The sequence below is a fragment of the Monodelphis domestica genome, chromosome 1 (assembly GCF_027887165.1).
Source record: "Monodelphis domestica isolate mMonDom1 chromosome 1, mMonDom1.pri, whole genome shotgun sequence".
Taxonomy (NCBI): domain Eukaryota; kingdom Metazoa; phylum Chordata; class Mammalia; order Didelphimorphia; family Didelphidae; genus Monodelphis; species Monodelphis domestica.
In genome coordinates this window covers 713,032,632-713,053,926 of record NC_077227.1, presented here as the reverse complement: position 1 = coordinate 713,053,926, position 21,295 = coordinate 713,032,632, and the positions used below count along the sequence as shown (strand labels likewise).

Genomic DNA, 21,295 nt, shown 5'->3' with positions numbered 1-21,295 from the left:
TTATTTGTATTAGAAAAATATTCTTTTTTTTTTAAACCCTTACCTTCTGTCTTGGAATCAATACTGTATATTGGCTCCAAGGCAGAAGAGTGGTAAGGGCTAGGCAATGGGGGGTCAAATGACTCACACAGCTGGGAAGTGTTTGAGCTCAGATTTGAACCTAGGCCTGACTTTCAATCCACTGAGCCACCCAGCTGCTCCCAGATTCTTATTTTTAAAAACAAATAAGTGCATATTTGTTTACACACATCTTTGCATGAATGAGGATAATAATAAATAACAATAAATCTGTGGCATCTGGTGATTTCCAAATGACTTTCCTCCAACAACCCTATGAAGTTGCATTATTCTTATTCTATGAACAAGGATACTGAAGCTTTAAAAGTTAAGGGACTTGCCTAAAGTTACAAGCTAAATAATGCATCAGAATTTTAATTCTGGTCTTCTATCTCCAAATCCAGGCAGACATATTACAAAAAAGAGAGGTTTTAAAATCTTTTTTTGTGTTATGCGTCCTTTTGAGTGTCTGGTAAAGCTTATGGACACCTCAAAATACTTTTTAAAAAATGGAAGTCAGTGTCAAATCTCAGTTAGAGGATAGTGAAAAAGAAAGGTGTAATATTTTTCCATCCAAATTCATAGACTCCCTGAAATTTGTAGGGGAACAGGAGCCATTTCCTAAGTTATAAAGTCAGAAAAAAGGGAAATGTCCTTCCTCTCTGCTGAATAATGGCACAAGCCCTGTTCTTGGAGGATGGAGACCTGAGTTCAATGCACTCTCGTCCTATGGAGTTAACCTGGGGAAGTCATTTCAACTTTCAGAGCCTCAGTTTCCCACATATGTAAAAGGAAAGAAGGGAGTAAACTAAATAATCTCTAAAGTTTCTTCCAGATCTATGATCTGACAAAGGTACTCTTGTCAAAATAATAACAATAATAACCACAATAGCTAGCACTTTACACCGTTTTAAGGTTTACAAAGCACTTTACCATATTATTTTCATTTGATCCTCACAACAACCCTTTTTGTAAGTGAATAATATTATAACACCCCCCCCAAGATACCCCAATAAACAAGGGATAAATCCTATGTTTTTATCTGCATTTCTATTCTCACAGTTCTTTCTCTGGAGGTGGTTAGCATTCTTTTTTCATAAGTCTCAGAATTGTCCTGGATCATTGTATCGCTATTAGTGTACGATCGCCCTCTTTAGAACACTGAGGCAGACAGGGGTTAAGTGACTGGGCACAACTGGTGAGTGGAAGAGGCCGAATTTGAACTCAGGTTTTTGATCCTTTGGGATGGCGGGAGAAAGGCATTTTGCCAAAGCTCTCTGAGCACCCCACCTTCTTCCTGTCCTCTCTATCCTTTCTCCAGGCCCACGCAGCGAGAAGGATATAAAATCCCAAAAGGACGGCCAGCAAGGACACCCCAATAGGATTGTGGGTCACCCTACTGAAGAGCTTGACGGTGTCTTGGACATTCACCGTCCTGGGCAGGGATCTCCAGGAACTGCCGATGGTCGCCAGCAGGTTGCAGAAGCACTGGGTCTTGGTCAGGCTGCTCTGAGGCCCCGCCTGCAATCAGAGGGAATGATGGGAGTCACTCCGGAGTCTGCTGCCACCCCGGAGAAAAGTCAGTGACACAACTTCGGAGAACCTTCGGGGCAGCCTCAGGCTTAGGGCTGCAAATGAGGGTTTTGTTTGTTTGTTTGTTTTGCCATTCCCAGCCTGGGCTAGATACACACTCCAGATAGCCGCAGGGACTAGACCTACAGTTTTACTGGGTTAGGGAAGTCCCAGGGAAGGAGACTCCGACCAACGCAGGTCAGTAACTTCTCAGTGTTGTCCAGTCTTTCCTTGGCAGACAATTTTCTCTCTCGAGCCACTGTACCGTGCTTCTTCTCACAGGTTAAATAAGGAATTTAATTTCCCCCCCAAGAAGGATTATTTATTATTATTAAACAAATGTATTAATGTTAAATAGAAATAAATATTAAATCATAAATATTATTAAACATTTATTATTGTTAAATAAATAAAATTATTCATTATTAAATAAGTCAAGACCAAATAGTAAATTATTATTAATCTTATTACTAAATACTTATCATTAAAGAAATAAAATAATGTCTTATTAACTAAATTAAAAACAAATAGCAGATCAGTGATTATTAAAGAAATACAATTATTTATTGTTAAACATAATAAATGATTTACTATTAAGTCAAGTATAAATATTAAATCATTAAACATAATATTAAAGAAATGCAATTATTCCTTATTAAATAAATAATTAAATATTAATTAAACCAAGCACAAATAAGAAATATTATTTTAAATGTATTGTTAAAAATAAAACAATGTCTTATTAAATAAATTAAACATAAATACTAAGTTATTAAATATTAATTATTTAAAGAAATGAAACCTAGCAAACTATTAATATTATTACTATTTATTATTAAAGAACTCAAAATTATTAAGTAAATTAAACATAAATAGCAAATTATTATTAAAGAACTAAATAGCATTATTGCTAAATAAGTTAAACATAAACAAATAGCAAATTATGTATTGTGAATTATTACATATTTATTGTTTAAAGAAATTAAACATAAATAATAAATTATTAGTAGCATCACTAAACATGATTAAAGAATGAAATAAATTAAACATAAATAGTAAATTATTAAATATTATTAAAGAAATAGTTACTATTAAATAAACAAATAGTAAATCATGAAATATTGTTTATTTAGAAATAAATAAAAGTATTTAAGTCAGACCTAAATAGTAAAGCATTAAATATTTATTATTAAATATTTGCAATCATTAAATAAATAAAAATGTTTATTATTAAAGAAATAGTAAATTATTCAATATCATTATTAAATATTTATTACTGTTACATAAAATTATTTTAAGTAAATTAAATTATTAATTGATAGTTATAGAAGTGTTTTATGGCTTGCAAAGCACACTAGAGTCTTGGTCACTACCAAGATCACCTCAGATCCTATCCCCTTAGGGAAGCTGTTTTGGGAAATCATTTTTTGGATAATCTTTATGGCATGTAAGAGAAAGACCTCAGAGAGATGAGAGCAGACTGGGCATTCTATAGCTGGTTCCAGTTAAAGAAATCTTCGGCTAGTTATCTTGAACTGTTTCTTTGCCTCATTTGCTTCTATGGCATCTTTGATTGCTTTGCTCATATTGTCTGGTGAAGTGAGGGGTAGCCTCTGATGTGGGGATTTTTTTGAAAGGTTGGGAGACTTTAATCTCTTTATTGTATTTTTTTTTTTGTTAGAAATCCAAAGAAAGATGGACATATGTCTTGCAGAAAAAGGAAAGAGAGAGAGACAAAGACAGAGAGAGAGGTTGGAAGAGCAAGCCACAGGAAGCTAGAGTTATGGGTTGTTTTTTTTTAAATCTAGCAAATCACTGATGCCCCATGGAGCAAGGAGCAATTGGGAACTCAACCTTTGGTACTCAAGCCCAGTGGAAGGATTCACCTGGTACTTGTTCCTAAATCTGGACATGAATTTGATAGAACCAGCGTGATATAAGAAATAAACTGAATTTTGAGCCTAAATATCCTTTCTTTCCCTCCAGAAACCGAGGTGGTATATTAAGGGGGGATCAGAGGCTGAGGACCCCTATGGCCCTGAGATTTGGGAGGAATGTGTGTTTATTCATGCTGTATTTTTTGAAGTAAATTGTTGTTTGGTCTTTTCAGTAAAGTTTGACTTTATGACCTCATTTAGGATTTTCTTGGCAAAGATCCTGGAATGTTTTGCCATTTACTTCTCCAGCTCACTGTACAGATGAGGAAACTGAGGCAAATAGGATGAAGTGACTTGCTCAGGATCACCCTTCTAGTCAGATTTGAATTTAGGAAGATGATCTTCCTGATTTTCCAGTCCCAGCACTCAATCTGCTGTTGGCACCCCCTTTGCAAAAGCAAATCTACTGTTAAATGGAACTGGGAGGTCCTATTCACTGGCTCCCCTAAACAGCCAGCCATAAGCTCTGTGATCCTGGGCAAGTCATTTTACCTTTGTTTGCCTCAATTTCTTTATCTATAAAATGGAAATAATAATAGCGCCTACCTCCCAGTTTTTGTTTTTGTTTTTTTTGGTGAGAATCCCATAGGGATAGTCCAAAGATTTTTACATTTTCCTTTCAATATTGGTCATATATTTCCTCCTGTAAACTGAAACTTGGATAACATTCAGTATTATCCAGAATAATCAGTTTCATTCAGTATTTCTCAGGGGTGACTATTAAAAAGTAAAAAAAAAAAGGAAAGTAGTCACATGCTTCTACTTATTCTTTGTTCAGTTTCCTCCAAACTCATCTCCATCCCCTCTGTACCCTCCTTCCTTCTGTCTGGCCCCAGGGTTTTTCTTTCCTCTGGACTGTCTGTAATGACATCTCCGCTCTACTGGATTTATAGGCAGTTGCAATTTCCCCAAAGGCAGAAATAAATCTCTGCTTCTTACTTGGCAGCCTTCACTCATCCATGTCTTATTGTGGGGGTCCCAGGAGTAACACTGAGTGGTCGCCGTGGTGACTGAGAATCCCAGGAATGGCGCCTTTGGGTCCGTCTCGCTTTTATTCACCACAGCTGTTATATAGTAGGTGCCTGTCCCATGTTGCAGGCTTTCTGGAGAAAGCACCCATGTGTACAGCTCATCTTAAAACAGAGAACAGCATTTGGTTACTTCTTTTTAAAAACATTTTTTATAATTTTAGTCAAAGACATTTTATTTTCCTAATTACATAGAATACTAATTTTCAATATATATTTTCCGCCATTGTAAGATTCACATTGTCTCCCTCCCTCCCTTCCCTCCCTTCTCTTCCATGGAGATGGTAAGCAATTTGATCTGGTATTATCATGTAAAATCATACTTCTAGATTGATCACTGTTGTAAGAGAATATTCATATAAAACTAAAACCCCAATTAAAACCATAAATAACTAATGTGAAAGGTAGTGAGCTTTCATCTGGATTGTGACTCCCAACAGTTCTTTCTCTGGAGGTGGAGAACATTCTTTGTTATAAATCCTTCAGAACTGACCCAGGTCATTGTAGTGCTGAGAATAGCCAAGTCTTTCACAGTGGATCATGGAACAATATTGCTGTTACTGTGTACAGTGTTCGCCTGGTTCTGCTCATCTTGCTGTGCATCAGAGCATGCAGATCTTTCCAGATCTTTCTGAAATTATCCTGCTTATTTATCATTTCTTATATTCAATCACCAACACACCCCACAATTTGTTCAGCCATTCCCTCACTTTCCAATTCTTTGCTACTCCAAAAAGAGTTGCTATAAACATTTTTGTTCAAGTAGGTCCTTTCCCCTTTTTTATGATCTCTTTGATGCACAGACCCAACAGTGGTATTTCAGGATCAAAGGGTAGGTACAGTTTTATAGCCCTTTGGGAAAAGTTTATTTAATTACTTCTTAAGAAATGAATTGAGAGCACAATTACCTCAGGGGCACCAAATGAATTAATGTTAGAACCAGTAAAAGAGAAATAACAGATGATTGGGTTGGACCGAATCCTAAAAGCCATCTAAGTCAACCTCCACATTTTAAAGACCAGGAAACTGTGGTATAATCCAAAGTCACACAGTTAGCAAATGGCAGAACTGGGATTCAAACATGACCACTTAACTTCCAGACATAGGTAGGACTCTTAGATGCTGACTCTCCCTCCGTCTCTACCAATTTATGATTTCCTTAGTTCTCTTTTATGTTAGTTTGTTTGTTTTGAGACCAGGTCTCCCTCTCTTGCCCACACTTGGGAGTATAGCAGCTAATTACAGGAGAAAAGGATAAATTTGGGTTCAAAGCATCAACTCCATAAGAACAAGATAAGGGAGGTATGGTTAGCCAGAAGTTCATCTGAAAAAAATATTGGGGTTACAGGACAATGTTGTTCAGAATGAGTCAACTGGGAGAGTTCTAAAGAAGGTGAAAGAGAGAGAATCTGGGACCATTTCTCCTCCCACTCCAAATTCAGGCAAAGGCAAAAGGAAAAATGAGAGCCTGCAACAAAGTAAGTCTTACAGAAAAAATAACAAGACCAGCTCATCAACCTCTTATTCTTGGTTCTCCTGTGGTATTCCAACCCCTGATCTTGCCTGCTCCCATAGCCTGGGTATGGATTGGGGTAGCCCTGAAAACCCTTATAACTGCTCTAATTGTAAGCACTGACTTTTGTAGGTAACCCTTTGTCAGTGTCCTAAGGGGAACCCTGTTCCTAGGACAGGTTGCTGTTTACAAATCAAACAAACTTTAGACCTGCAAAAATGCAAGCTTGCTACACAAAAGATTTCAGAGAATTACCCTTTGGATATGATCTGGAATTATCTAGGTTGAGTTAAGTTATCAAACTCCAAGAGGAGGAGCTTATTCAACCTGTATTGTCTGATATATATTCTTATATGTATTCTTTCTCGGATTTCTTTTTTAACTTCCGAGTGAGGTGGCACAGTAGGTAAAGTGCTGGGCCTAGAGTCAGGAAGACTTAAGTTCAAATTCAGCTTCAGACATTTACTAGCTGTGTGACCCTGGGCAAGTCACTTAATCCTGCTTGCCTCAGTTTCTACATCTGTAAAATAAGATGGAGAAAGAAATGACAAATTAATCCAGTGTCATTGCTGAGAAAACCTCAAGTGGGGTTATGAAGACGAAACTACTAAACGACAACAAAAACAAATTTGACTTGGATAAATGGATTTATTTGCTCTTTGTTAGGTGTATTCATTGTGGAACTTTCATTTGGCAGAGAGTCAAGCCTTGAATATAGAGCTTGAGGTCCTCTTTCCCTATTAAAGAACAGTGATCAAGAGCTGTAGTTTGAACCTAAATATTATTTCCTCTAGACAATTAATATTTAAAGGAGTATATATGTATCTACACACATATATTATATATGCATATATGTATATATTGATATCTAGCTATCCATTTGTCCATGCATGCATGCATGCATCCCTCCATCTAATCTATCTACCTATCCATCTTTCTATCTATCCATCTATTTATCCATCTGTCTGTCTATCTATCTGTCCATCCATCCATCCATATATTCATTTATGCATCCATCCATCTATCTGTCCATCTATCTATCTATCCATCCATCCATCTATCTCTCTATCCATCTATCTCTCTATCCATCTCTCTCTCTATCTATCTCTCTATCCATCTATCCACCTATCTATCTATCTATCTATCCATCTCTCTCTCTCTCTCTCTCTCTCTCTCCATCCATCCATCCATCTCTCCCCTGTGTCCCAGAATGGCCAGACTCTGGCTCTAGGCTCCCATTTCCCCTCCTGGCAGGAATCCAAATCTCCCTTGAGAAGATTAGGGGGAGGAGATGCTAGAGATGCCTATTCTTGACTCCCTCTGCGCTCATCTAGACAGATCCATGTGGACACATCTAACCTATATGCCCCCCCCCCCAAAAAAAAATCTCACACCATTGTACTTTGCATTTAATAAGAGACAGTCACTGAAATGTAGTGAACTCCTTGGGAAAATGACCAGGGAAGGGCCTGACTAAACAGGCCAAGTCCGAAGATGACGACAGTGCAGTCTATCTAGTGCCCCGGTGCTACCTACTACTTACTTTAAAAAAGAAAAAAAAGCTTGTATACTTGAGAGACATTCAAGGAAAGCTATGTGATTAAAATAGTGGAAGACTTAAATTGTAGTAGATATAAGAGTGGATGATTAAGTTATGACCGCAGAAAATATGTTTCAAGACAGTATCTTGTTTTAAATCAAATATAAGGTGGTCGCCAGGGAAATATTCCCAATTATTAAAATATACCCAAGTCAACTGGGTTTATAGAGATTTTAATTCATTAATACAATAAGGAATTAAAGAAAGAGAGAATAAGAAAGGAATAAGTATGAAGGGCCTTAAGCCAACATGGCCTAGACCTGAGTCTTAAGAGAGAGATCAGTCAGTTCTTAATCACTCACCACAAGATCTGTCCCAGCAAGAATATAGACACCAGTTCAGCCAGCCATCCTTCTCCAGAGAGAGATTCTTCTGACTGTCCTCAAGAGACTGTCCCAAGAGCCTGTTTCCAGAGCTCTCTCCCAACAGCCTCCTTAAAGACTTTTCAAGAGACTGTCATCTCCTTCTATAGGGAATTTTCTCCTAGGTCACCTCCCCTAAGTTCTCCCATCTACCAATCACAGTAGACGTTTTTCAAAGGACAGACCATTCTTAGTTCACACCTGAGTAGACTAATCTTTTGAATAATTCACACCTGAGTAGACTAGAATCTCTGAGTAAGTTCTCACCTCTTTGTTCCTTGTAAATTCACAAGTTGCCTGACCTTTATAGGTACTTAGCACCCTTTTGTATTAGTCCTAAAATAGGCATGGCTTAAAGAACTTTTTGTCTTACTACAAGTATGGGTTTAAGTACTTTTCATTGTTCAGCAAAGAGTTTACAACTTTATCTTCCCCTAGGGCAGACTTAAGTAGGGGTGGAGTAGAGGTCTCACATTCCTGATCTAAGTAGAGTTCTCATATTCCTGATCTAAGTACCTTCACTGCCCAAATGGGGAATGGTCCCAATGGGGAATTTTTTAAGGTTCACAATCCTAACCTATGAAGTAGGGTTTGAGAATTTTTAAGTTTCGCAATAGACAGAGAGATTCAGGTAATGACTGATCAGAACTCAAGAAGGAAGGCAGATGGGAGATGTTCAGTTTTCCTCCTATTGAATGAGATAGTCATTGTAAAGCACTTAGCACAGTGTGTGGCACACAGTAGGTGCTTAAGACATGTTTTTTTTCCATTCCATTCCTTCTTCTGGATGAAATTTCCCATCTTGTGGTTGGTAAGAATAGAAAACGAGAAGCAGATCACAGAGGGAAGAGTGAAGATAGGTACCATGAGCAGAACAGGAATGATATGCCCGTCTTGTAAAGCAACTTTCCAAAGTGGGAAGAACATGCGACAAGAGTTTTGTAATGAATTCCAATAGGGAGAGGCCAAGGCACTTCGGATGACCACCCCCTACAGAAAGTCAAAGTTGTGTGCTTTTACTAATTCCCTCTAGGATGGGAAGGCAGAGGAGACCCCAGGGGAGTGAGGAAGCCTCGGAGAGGTTTGCAGAAGGAGTCACAGGTTCAAAGGCAGTGTGTCAGGACATCAAAAAGGAGTAAGAGGTAAAGGGAAAGGTTTGGGTCCTCTGGCTAGTCTTATAGGTTATTTCCCATTGTGCTTGCTGCTTCCATTAAGAGCTAATGTCCTTGGGAGTATTTTACAGAGCAAATTAAAAGTAAAAAAAGTAAAGGGGCAGGGAATGAACATAATACTTACTGGAAAGGGACGTTGAAAATGAATGGCAATGGAATCGGATAGATAGGGAGTGTGTATGTATAGGAAGAGCAGGGATGATTTTTATGAGCGTCACAAAGGAAGAGGTAAAGATGGGGATTGAACCTGTGATTTCATTAGTATAAAATCCCAAGTGAAGGAAATCTCTCTACCAATAATACAGGTTGATGCCTTCTCTCCAATGTATCGTTTTTGAGAGTTTCCTAGAGTACCAAGAGAGTCTTGCCCAGAGTCACACAATCAGTAGATGTCAAAGGAAGAACTTGCACTTAAGGCTTTATGGTTTCCAAGACTGGTGAAGTTGATGAGCATTTACAAAAAAAAAAATCTAAACCAACAAAACAAGAAATAGAAACATTAAACAATCAAAATTCTCAAATGGAAATTGAGCAAATCATGAATTAACTAAAAAGGAGATGAAAAATACATGAATTGTGACATATTTAAAAAGTAATTAAGGGGCAGCTGGGTAGCTCAATGGATTGAGAGCCAGGCCTAGAGATGGTAGGTCCTAGGTTCAAATCTGGCCTCAGATACTTATCAGCTGTGTGACCCTGAACAAGTCACTTAACCCCCATTGCCAAGCCCTTACCACTCTTCTGCCTTAGAACAAATCTACAGTATTGATTCTAAGACAGAAGGTAAGGTTTTTTTTTTTTTAAAGAAGTAATTAACAACTATGAAACAACAAAATCCTAAAAAATAGAGACAAGAGGCACTCTACCACTTTCATTTTATGGGACATATAATAGTCCCTAAACTCAAACTAGTGAGAGACAAGGCAAGGAAAGAGAAATAGAGACCAATTAGTGGTCCAATGGATAGAGCATTGGCCCCAGAATCAGGAAGACTTGAATTCAGATTTGGCCTTGGACACTTAGTAGCTGGTTGACCCTGGACAAGTCACTTAATCTTAGTTTCCTCATCTAGAAAATGGAGATAATCCCAAAGAGATAATAAAAGAGGAGAAAGGACCTATTGGTACAAAAATATTTATAGCAGCTCTTTTTGTATTGGCAAAGAATTGGAAACTGTAGGGATGTTCATCAATTGGGGAATGGCTGAACAAATTGTGGTAAATTTTGGTGATGGAATACTGTTGTGTTATAGGAAATGATAAGCAAGATGATTTCGGAGAAAGCTAGAAAGATCTTCAGGAACTGATGCAGAGTGAAATAAGCAGAACTGGGAGAACATTATGAAATAATTACAATATTGGATGATGATCATCTGTGAAAACTTGGCTACCCTCATCAATGCAATGATCTAGGACAATCCTAAAAGACTAAAATGGGGAAGGACATCCATGTCCAGAGGAAGAACTGTTGGAGTTGTCTTTCACATGAGTGTATTTATGGTTTTATTTTGGAGTTTCGGTTATGAATTAGTTTGCTCTTGTTACAGTGACCAATATGGCAGTGTGTTTTGCATGACAATAAAGATACAATTTCAAAAAAGAAAATGGGGATAATAATAGCATCTATTTTCCAGGGTTTATATGAGGATCAAAATGAAATAATTGTGAAGTGCCTGGAACATAGTAAACAAACACCATATAAATGTTAGTTATTATTAATGAATATTGATGCAGCAAATAAGTCCTTGACAGGAAGCTATCAATATATTTTTTAAAATTTCACTACATACAAGTTGAATTCATACTAGGAATGGAAGAATGGTGCAACATGAGGAAAACAGTTGGCACAATAATAGAAACAACAAAATTAACAAAAATTCATGCAGAAAAAGCCTTTGAGCTTTCATTTATTTTAAAACCCTCCAAAACATATCCACATGCAGTTTTTCTTTAATATTCTCAAAAGCACTTATGTTAAACCAATAGCTAACAGTGTTTGCAGAAACACTAGATTCTCTATGCAAATAGGTAAAGCAAAGAGGTCTTTTCTCTCTACTATCATTAGATATAATTCTAGAAGTGCTTGTTATAGCAGTAAGAGAATAAAATGCTAAATTTGGGCAAAGAGAATTGTCTATGAATGCAGAGGACCTGATGGTTGTTTAAAAAAATCCTTATGAATCTGCAAGAAATTAAATGATAATAAATGGTATATTAATAATAAATGATATATATAAATGATAATAAAATTAATAACTTTAGTAGGGTAACAGGATGCAACAAAAATCCATCAAAATCATTAATGTTTTTACAAGTATTAGTAAAAAGCAGGAAGAAAATAAAGTAAAAGCAATTCCATTAAAATAACTAGAAAACGAAACTGCTGGGGAAACTGGAAAAAGGTATGTTATAGATCAGCATCTCATACCACAAATTAAGATAAAATCAAAATGGATATGTGATGTAGACATAAAGGGTGCTATCATTAGCAAATTAGGGGAGCATCGAATAGTTTACTTGCCAAATCAATGGAAAATCTCTAATATTACTGATTGGATTTTACCTTTCTCCTGCAGCTGGTCCTTTGGGAGGGTGGTGTTCAAATAAAAATGAGTAATATTGGGTTGATACTGGAAGCCAAGGTAGAGTGTGATGGAAAGAGGATTTTCAGGCTCTACCGAGACTACCAGAGATTCCTCTAGGGAAGTGATGTTTACTGTGATCACAAAGCAGTTTGTACTCATGTTGAAGCTGGTAGGATAGGTTTCTATGCTGCTGTCTCTCCAAAGCATGATCTAGAATAAGAAAAGATTTGTTGTCTTTAAAATTTGAGGCTGTTCATCAATGCCCGGGGACGGTTTCGAATGAGTTTGTAAAGGCAATAATCTTTGCTTCTCTCCTCTCTTTATTATTTATTGGAGATCAATGTTATAGGACTCAAGACCTAAGGAGTAAGTGCCCTATTATCTAGTAAAACATCCCAGAACAAACAGTGTATTATTGATCGTCTATATAGATCCATTTAGTACCATAAACCATGAATTAAAAAAAAAAAAATCCAAGCACCTGAGTCTTACAGCAAGGAAAAGGATTGGGGACTAGTACTGTGATAAACTTCAAGTCCTGAGGTTCGTGTTTTCTCCTCCAGGCCTAAAATACTATATGTTTTTGTTAAAGCCTCCAGAGTAAGAATGTAAATAACAAGATAAAGTGACTGATATTCAATTAAAACTATTTCTTCCCGCCTTGGCTAAGTCCTCTGATCCTGTCTATTATTGCAAAGGGCCTAACACTCAATATCTACCTCTGCTTCTTCCAAGAGATCCTGAACTTGGAGAGATTTATGATTAGCAGTGAGTAGGACGTTTGCAATGCTTCCAACAATATCCCGTTTATCAAAATTCTTGAAGGGATTAAAAGCCAGCCCAGTAACCTAAAGACAAAGAGAAACCCATTGTTACAACCTCAGCAAAGGGCATAAGACACCAGAAGTTAGAGTAAATGTTGAAGGGATTTATAGTAATAGCTTCTGAAATTAAATACAAACATCTGGCTCAGTGTCACACAGAAAGGAATGAAAATGAAAATTAATAAAAGACGAGTCACACTGTCGTGACTCCCATAATCTTGCTTTTATGCCTGACCATACACCTGGAGACTTGCCTTTTTGCCGAGTGGTAAACGTTGTGCTCTCTAGGGCAAGGGCAAGTGATGTGACTAAAGCTAATTAGGAGACCCAGAAATAAATGCTATCAGAAAGGACCAAGTGCCGTGTCAGTCATTATTCAGATTTTCTCAACTTTAAATAGAAAGGACAGAGCCATAACTAGGTAGCCTTGCATCTAGGGTAAATTCAGTTGAGGAATGCAATGGCTCTGGACCTCTGAATCCCTGAAGTTTTAAGAAGAAAACTTGGAATATGGAAGGTAGAAGATAGGCTTGGAGGAGAAATAAAACTGCAAAGACATTGGATCTTGGGCACAATCCCACTTACTCTACCCTGGTTATGGCTCTGATAGAGATTTTAAGAGGGAAACATGTTGAAATCATTCAAATAATAACAAAGAATACATACATTATATATAGAGAGGGGGGGAGGAGGGGAAAGAGAGAGAGGAAGATGAGGAAAAGAGAAGAGAGAAAGATAGGGAGTAGGAGAGAAAGAAAGAAAAAGAGAGGATGAAGAGCAAGAGAGGGAGAGAGAAGAGGAGGAGAAGAGAGAGGATGAGGAGCATGAAGAGAAAAAAAAGAGAAGAGGAAGGGAGAGAGAGAGGATGAGGAAGAAGAGAGGAGGAGGGAAGAGAGGAGAAGGTGTGGAGAGAAAGAGGGAGAGAGAGGAGGAGGAGAAGAGAGAGAATGAGGAGCATGAGGAGAGAGAAAAAGAGGAGAAGAGGAAGGGAGAGAGAGGAGAAGGAGGAAGAGAGAAAAAGAGAGGATAAGGAAGAAGAGAGGAGGAGGGGAAAGAGGAGAAGGTGGGGAGAGAAAGAAAGAGAGGGGGAGAGAGGATGAGGAGAGAGAAAGAGAAGAGGAAGGGAGAGGAGGAGAAGGAAAAGAGAGAGGAGGAGGAGGAGGAGAGAGAGAGGAACTTGGAATGTCATTTCACTGATATAGGGAATTCCTGGATGAGGCAATTCATTCCACCAATGCAAGGTGGCACCTTCTCTATAATTTATGGTTTTAGAGCACTGAGAGATTATAGGTAGGTCTTAAACTCAGGTCTTCATGACTCTGAGGCTGGCCCACTATCTCTTCCCTCTTGCCATGCCACTTCTCACAGAGCAGAAAAGCCTGTGACATATGCCAATATATTGCTCCTATACATTTCCACAGGATTTATGTATATAACAAGGTTTATGTACTGCTCTCTTGAGTCAGCTCACATTCATAAGAGTAATGTGACGAACTATATGACCACAACTACAAAACACTTTCCACACAACTAAAACTAGACTTGAACAATTGGAAGAACATTGACTGCTCATGAGTAGGACGAGCCAATATGATAAAAATGACCATCCTACCCAAACTCATTTATCTATTTAGTGCCATACCCATTGAACTCCCCAAATTTTTTTTTACCGATTTGGAAAAAACCCTGACAAAGTTCATTTGGAGGAACAGGGGATATGACTGAGGAGAGACTCTAAATGAACACTCTAGAGCAAATACCAACAACACGGAAATGGGTTCAAATCAAGAACACATGTGATACCCAGTGGAATCATGCGCTGGCTATGGGGTGGGGGGGGAAGAAAATGATTTTTGTTTCCAATGAATAATGTTTGGAAATGACCAAATAAAATAATGTTTAAAAAAATGTGACGTTTATCTAGCCCTTCAGCCATGGCCATCAGAACAGGGTTCTGTTTAGAAATAACTTCATACTCACATGAATGTTGACACTTTGGTGTTTATTGAGGAGATTGTCCAAAGCAGAGGCTGATGGGAAACTTAAATGCACAGGAGCTGGGTACTGAATAGTGTAAGAGCTCAAAGACAAAGTTGATATATTTTGACTGAGGAAAAAAGGGAAGATGGAATTATTATTTTTTTTCCAGAAAACCAGAACTCTAAAGGGAAGCTCCTTCCTTCGTCCCTTCTTCCTTACCTTCTTAGCATCATAGTGGCAAAAGAAGAGGTCACTATCAGTGAAGACTCTGAAGGTTGGCTGTCCTGAAGGAAAGACTCCTGGATCTTCCCCAGGGCTATCAAAGATGTCTCTAACATGTCTTCCATCTACATTTAAATGGAAATACCATCTATATCCTCCTCTCTACTCACCCGTCAGTGTACTTTTGAAGTGACAGTGTAGACAGAGGGAAAATAAAATTTCAAACAAAGATGACCAGATGTACCTTTTAGTTATGAGACCCCAAAGAAGAGACCTTCAGACTGACTAAAGATAGATTAACCATTATTGATTAAGAGAGATAATCAGGAAATGTCTTTTTGCCCTATAGCCAAGGCTGACCCTAAAAATATCATGAGGCATAAATGTTTAATTTTCCAAGAAAAAAAAGATGTTAATTTGTTCTCCAAACTGCTCATTTCTTGGATATGGGATTTCACTGGTATTAAAGAAGACTAGTAGTGATTAACGATTGGGGTTTGGGACCCAGGGGAATGTTAGGTTGCAATTGCTGTACTTTTGATTCCAATGGCAGAATTGTTCTAAAACCCTGGAGGGAGAACATGTTGCTCCAGGATCTCCAGAGAGTGAAAAGAATGAACGTTTTTACCCAATAGCTAAAGATTCTACTCTTACCTGCATGGGAAATGGGGCCTGAAACTCACTGTTTCCAAAACCTTCAATCTTATAGTTGAGGCAAAGGGCTATTGGAGCTTTCAGACTGGAAGAATTCCTATTCCAAGAGTGGCCCATCAGCAACTGCTCACTCAGGTAAAGAAGGGGAAGGCTGGAATTTGCCTGGAATTATTAAAAAACAAACAAACAAATACAAACACACATACCATCTCTTAACTATTTTATGGCTGGCTTATGTGTATTCAGTACGTTCCCTCTGGAGAATAAAGATACATTAGAAATTCTGTGTCGATTTCTTAAGACAAAAATTCCTCAATATTCTAACAAAAATATATAATATTATAATTTGATAGGAACATAAAAATCCCATTTTATATTCTTTAATAGAGAAAAGTTCTCATTGTATTTTGTTCAAAAGTACTGGGTCAACCTTTCAAAAGCTAGCAGGATAAACTTAAATGTAACCAAAAAAAAGGAATTGAAAGATAAGCTTCACTGTTGATTGAGCTAGAAGAGGAACAGTTCTGAAAATGAGTGGCTATGTGCAGATTTGTTTTTAACAGGAAAGGGGAGGGGGGAATTGATTTTTTTAAGTGAAAAAGTTTTAATTAAAAATGGAATTGGGGGGGAGTCATTCAGTGGATTGAGAGCCAGCCCTAGAGATGGGTGGTCTTGGTTCAAATCTGGCCTCAGACACTTCCCAGCTGTGTGACCCTAGGCAAGTCGTGTAAAGATAATTTTAGGGTTGTGACTTAAAATATAAATTAATTGGTCACCAGGTAAAAAGCCTAAATAAAATACCCAAGTCAGTCTGGAAATTTATGGTAATTTTAATTAATATAGAGGGAAGGATTTAAAGAGAAGAGGGAAGAGTGTATAGGATTTCTCCCGTCTATCCTGTCCCAGGGGGAGTTCAAGATCTCTGCCACTAGGTCTCTGAAGGAGATTAGAGGTTTCTAAAAGGTTAAAGTTTGGAAGTAAAGGAGGAAAAACTCAGCCAGAAACTCACCACCGAACCAGACAGTAGCTGTAGCCATGCCAAGATGCCAAAAGGCCCAGCGTGCTGCCACCAGCCACCTCTCTGCCGCCAAAAGGTACCGGAGAGAGGAAGTAATGCCAAATATATAAACCTTTTACTCTTGTGTCCCCTCCTCTAAATTTTCACATCTACCAATCACATCAGAGGCTTTTCTCCAGGACTGCCTATTCTTTAGTTCTCATCTTCTTTGATCAGGTTATATCTTTTGAGTTACTTAATACTTCTTTGTTAAGTTCACCTTTTGTTAGTGCTTTTTGTATTAAGCTCTAAAATAGACTTAGCTTAAAGTTCTAGCTTCACTATAAAGTAAGAACTAAGTACCTTCATTGTTCAATCAGGAGATTACAATTTTATCTTCACCATACAGTAAGATCTAAGTAGGGTGGAGTAATCTAAATTTCACAAGACATTCCTGATTTTGTTAGACTAAGTAGGGTGGAGTAATCTAAAGTTCACAGTCACTTAACCCCCCACTGCCTACCCTTACTACTCTTCTGCCTTGGAACCAATACACAGTATTGATTCTAAGACAGAAGGTAAGGGTTTAAAAAAATGGAATAGGCTAATAATGAGCTCATAAGCTAAGTGAAATCATGACAGGCTTAAAGAAGATTAGCTAGTAAACTAAAAGAAATAGGATATACCTTTCTTTCTCCTTCATATTTTTTTTTTAATACGGCTCTCCTGCAGAAGAATCAATTTAAAATCAAATAGACAAATATTTGTTGAGCAGCTACAATGGACATAGTGCTGATAATAATACCTACTGTTTTCCAGGTACTTTATAAGAATGATTTCATTTTATTCTAACATCCCTGGGAGGCAGGTGCTCTTATTCCCATTCCACAGTCGAGGAAACTAGGAGTAAGTGACTTGCCCAGGGTCACATTGCTAATAAATGTCTGAAGGTGGATTCAACCTCACAGTCTTCCTGACTCTAGACCTCGCTTCCTATCTACTGCTCAATCTAGCTGTCCGCTATGGGGCTTTTGCTCTCTTATTCTCTCCACAGTCAGACGGATATGGTAAATAGGCCTTCTTAAATCAGAAAGCCCTGAGTTCAAGTTCAATATCTGTTTTATATCTATCTATCTATCTATCTATCTATCTATCTATCTATCTATCTATCTATCTATCTATCGATGTATGACATGGGTAAATCATTTAATCTTACTGATTTAAGCAACTTAACTTCCTTCCTTCCTTCCTTCCTTCCTTCCTTCCTTCCTTCCTTCCTTCCTTCCTTCCTTCCTTCCTTCCTTCCTTCCCTCCTTCCTTCCCTCCTTCCTTCCTTCCTTCCTTCCTTCCTTCCTTCCTTCCTTCCTTCCTTCCTTCCTTCCTTCCTTCCTTCCTTCCTTCCTTCCTTCCTTCCTTCCTTCCTTCCTTCCTTCCTTCCTTCCTTCCTTCCTTCCCTCCTTCCTTCCTTCCTTCCCTCCTTCCTTCCTTCCTTCCTTCCTTCCTTCCTTCCTTCCTTCCTTCCTTCCTTCCTTCCTTCCTTCCTTCCTTCCTTCCTTCCTTCCTTCCTTCCTTCCTTCCTTCCTTCCTTCCTTCCTTCCTTCCTTCCTTCCTTCCTTCCTTCCTTCCTTCCTTCCTTCCTTCCTTCCTTCCTCCTTATATTTTTTCACAATATAACGAACATGGAAACATGTATAATATGATAATACGTTCATTATTTCTTGGGGAAGGATAAGGGATGGAAGGGAGGGAGAGAACATGGAGAGCAAAATGTCAGACAATTAAAAATTGTATTAACATGTTATCTAAGAAAAAAATGAAATATAAGATAGAGAACTGGTTCACATTTTTCATGATAAAAGTAATTCTTCAATTGATAAATGAACAAAGAATATGAAAGGGCAATTTACAGAGGAAGGAATACAAGCTAAAAATAGCCAGTTGAAAAATGCTCCAAATGACTAATAATTAGATATTATTGTAAAGATAAATAATTTTGAAAAACTTTACAACTCCACTTAACACAATGACAAATCATGATTCTATAAAGCTCGATATTACCCAGCTCTTGATAGAATAGGGATGGCACAGATTGAAATATTCATATGGCCAATGGGGCAATTTGTTTAGTTTGATAATACATGTTTGTAACAGGAGTTGTTTTGTTTTTCTTTTATTCTGTGTGTGTCTAGGGGAGGGGTTTGAAGTGATAGATGGGTGTAAGAAAAGGCATATTTTCACTAAATTGAAAAAATTTACTTTAAAATACATAACAGTTTTTTAAATGAAGTCATTGTTATCTTTTTCCAAATTTAATCTAGACAAAGTATAGGATATGCTTTCGGCTCACTCAATTCAGTTCTGATCACTAAAGATTATACTTCAGTATTTCCCTTCACCTGTGCTTTCCTCCACGTGGAGACATTCTTCTCCATGCAGAAAGAAAAATCATCTCCATTTTCTTATCCTGTCCTTTGAAATTTATTTAATTGGTCTTTTCTGTTATCAACCAACAACAATAACAATAAAAGATCCAACCACTTTTTTTTTTAAACTCTTACTTTCTGTCTTAGAATCAACTTTGTATTATTTCCAAGACAGAAGAGTGGGTTAAGTATCTTGCCCATGAGCACACAGTTAGGACGTGTCTGGGGCCACATTTGAATCCAGGACCTCCTGTCGCTAGCCCTGGCTCTTCATCCACTGAGCCACCTAACTATCCCCCAGTCATTTTTTAAAAAGTGTTTTTGGTCTAGAGAGCACTGTATGTGCTGCCCTGGGGGGAAGGCAAAACTTCAGCTAAAAGACTGAATCTCACTTTTTCTTATCTCTTTCTTTTCTCTCTTTTTTGACTTTAAACTTTCTCTTGACCTTTTCAATCCATTTTCTTACCTGGGCTGTCATGGAAAACTGTGAAGAGAACCGTGAGGCAAACTGTGTCAGCATCTGGAGGATCTCACAAGCTCTCTGCAGTTTCTGGACAAATGGCGAGCCATGAACTGATTTATTAAAGTCTCCTGTTATGATCTGCAGAGGGGTGGGGGGAAGAAGGGGGAAGAAAACAAGTATTTAGTGGCGGTTGTCTCAGATGTGAGATAAGGGATTTCCATACATTTTTCATTCCAACATTTTGAACAGTCATTTCTGTTCTCCCCTACTTGGATTTCTGTTCTGGCCAGCTCTGATTGAATCCATTCATCGCTTCTGGTTATGGCTCTTGGGGAGCAGCCTGGTGTTTGCAGGCTCTACACTTTCAGGTGGCCAGAGGAGACACTATAATCATCGGGGGAAGGATCTTATCCCTCTTTGTTGGTGGCTCCATGCATGCACCATCTGCTAAGTCAGTCAACTGCTCTACTATGTCTTGGCACACTTACAAGCTTAAGGAAGGCAGAACATGGCAACTTTGGACTGCTTATACCACTGCAGTGCTCCAAGTGTCACATGGAGTATACACCATCGAGACGGGGCGCACTACAGTCCTGATGGACTCTAGAGACTTTTCTGAAGGTGGCTACCTTTAAGGATTTCCTAAATGAAATGTGAAAAAAGGTGAAAAAGCCCCCAAACACTGTACAACAGAAATGTACTATGACCAACCCAAGGTTTATGTGAATATGGGAATGAGAGACACGTGTGTTCATTTTCAAAAGTGAAAGAAACAGGGGATTTGGAGAAAAAAATGTATAGTTAGAAGACATATTTTTCTTTAAGTTTATTAGACTTTGTCTCATTTTCTCAGGATAAAGTTCCTGAAATTTGATGTTAGGAACGGGGGTCTCAGTACCAATTAACAAGACAAGGAGGTAGGAAGATTGTGGGAAACCATGGAGAAAATGGGACATGGCTTCAAAGCTTAAGAGACTGGCTTTAATTGGAACTCTGATCCAGGACAGTTCTGAAGGTCTGATGAGAAAGAATGCTATCTACATCTAGAGGAAGAATTGTGGGGGCAGAAATCCAGAAGGAAATATATGATTTAATCACTTTTTTATGTGGGTATAGGATTGGGGGTTTTGGTTTTAAAAGATTACGCTATTACAAAAATGAATAATAAGGAAATTTAGTAAGTTTCTGAGATCTGATTTGAACCCAGGACCTTCTGTTCTTAGGCCTGGCTCTCTAACCACTGAGCCACCTACCTGCCCCTGCCTCCACTTTCAATGAACGTTTGTACCTGATAAGATGCATTGTGAAAAGATTCCTGGAGATTCATGGTCAGGACATCCACGTCTGGTGGTTCTTCAGGGACCGCAGATATGGCGGACACAGGCTTTTCAGGTGGGAATGTTGTGTTTGGGGGCATTACTGATGAAACCAGGGCATTGTTGGACATTTCTTGGCACAGGGTTTTTGACTAGAAAATATAAAGAAAATGATAATAAACGAGAAGATCTGCTCTTGCGCATCGTTAAAGAAATGAAAGATTTTGTTTTATTCTCTCCTTTTTGCAGGACCAGAAATATGACCTTTATAGCCATCTGAGAGGCAACTTTATATAGTTCATATTAGAGAGCATGTTGCCCTTGGAGTTAGGAGACCTGAATACAGACCCCACCTTGGACATTTAAACCCTAAAGTTCATAAAACCTAGTACCTGTGTGTGTATCTCTCTCTCTCTCTCTCTCTCTGTCTCTCTCTCCCTCTCTCTCTCTGTCTCCCTCTCTCCTCTCCCCCCTCCCTCTCTCTCTCTCAGTCTCTCTCTCCCTCTCTCCTCTCCCCCTCTTCCTCTCTCTGTCTCTCTCCCTTTCTCTCTCTGTCTCTTTCTCTCTCCCTCCCTCCCTCCCTGCCTCTCT

At 38.2% G+C, this 21,295-nt stretch overlaps 1 protein-coding gene and 1 long non-coding RNA gene across 15 annotated transcripts in view; one reads left to right on the top strand and one right to left on the bottom strand.

Annotated features, from left to right (window-relative positions):
* The window catches only part of PKD1L3 (polycystin 1 like 3, transient receptor potential channel interacting), a 94,503-nt gene that overhangs the window by 33,681 nt on the left and 39,527 nt on the right, over window positions 1–21,295 (bottom strand). For 12 of the 14 annotated variants that reach the window (XR_008917774.1, XM_056824238.1, XM_056824251.1 and 9 more), the window contains 9 exons: window positions 20,677–20,856; window positions 19,392–19,526; window positions 15,506–15,667; window positions 14,849–14,976; window positions 14,630–14,756; window positions 12,545–12,673; window positions 11,804–12,035; window positions 4,506–4,699; window positions 1,348–1,578 (listed from right to left, as the gene is read on the bottom strand). Coding sequence is in view for 13 of the 14 variants with exons in the window: in XM_056824238.1 (XP_056680216.1) it covers window positions 1,348–1,578; window positions 4,506–4,699; window positions 11,804–12,035; window positions 12,545–12,673; window positions 14,630–14,756; window positions 14,849–14,976; window positions 15,506–15,667; window positions 19,392–19,526; window positions 20,677–20,856 (1,518 nt within the window). In the remaining variant the exon portion in view is untranslated. The remainder of the gene's footprint in view (window positions 1–1,347; window positions 1,579–4,505; window positions 4,700–11,803; window positions 12,036–12,544; window positions 12,674–14,629; window positions 14,757–14,848; window positions 14,977–15,505; window positions 15,668–19,391; window positions 19,527–20,676; window positions 20,857–21,295) is intronic. The other 2 variants (XM_056824202.1, XM_056824217.1) reach the window with 2 other exon arrangements.
* On the top strand, window positions 1,531–20,924 carry LOC103098499 (uncharacterized). Its single transcript, XR_008917798.1, has 4 exons — window positions 1,531–1,827; window positions 9,103–9,211; window positions 10,494–15,640; window positions 19,418–20,924. It is a non-coding gene; the product is annotated as an uncharacterized LOC103098499 (long non-coding RNA).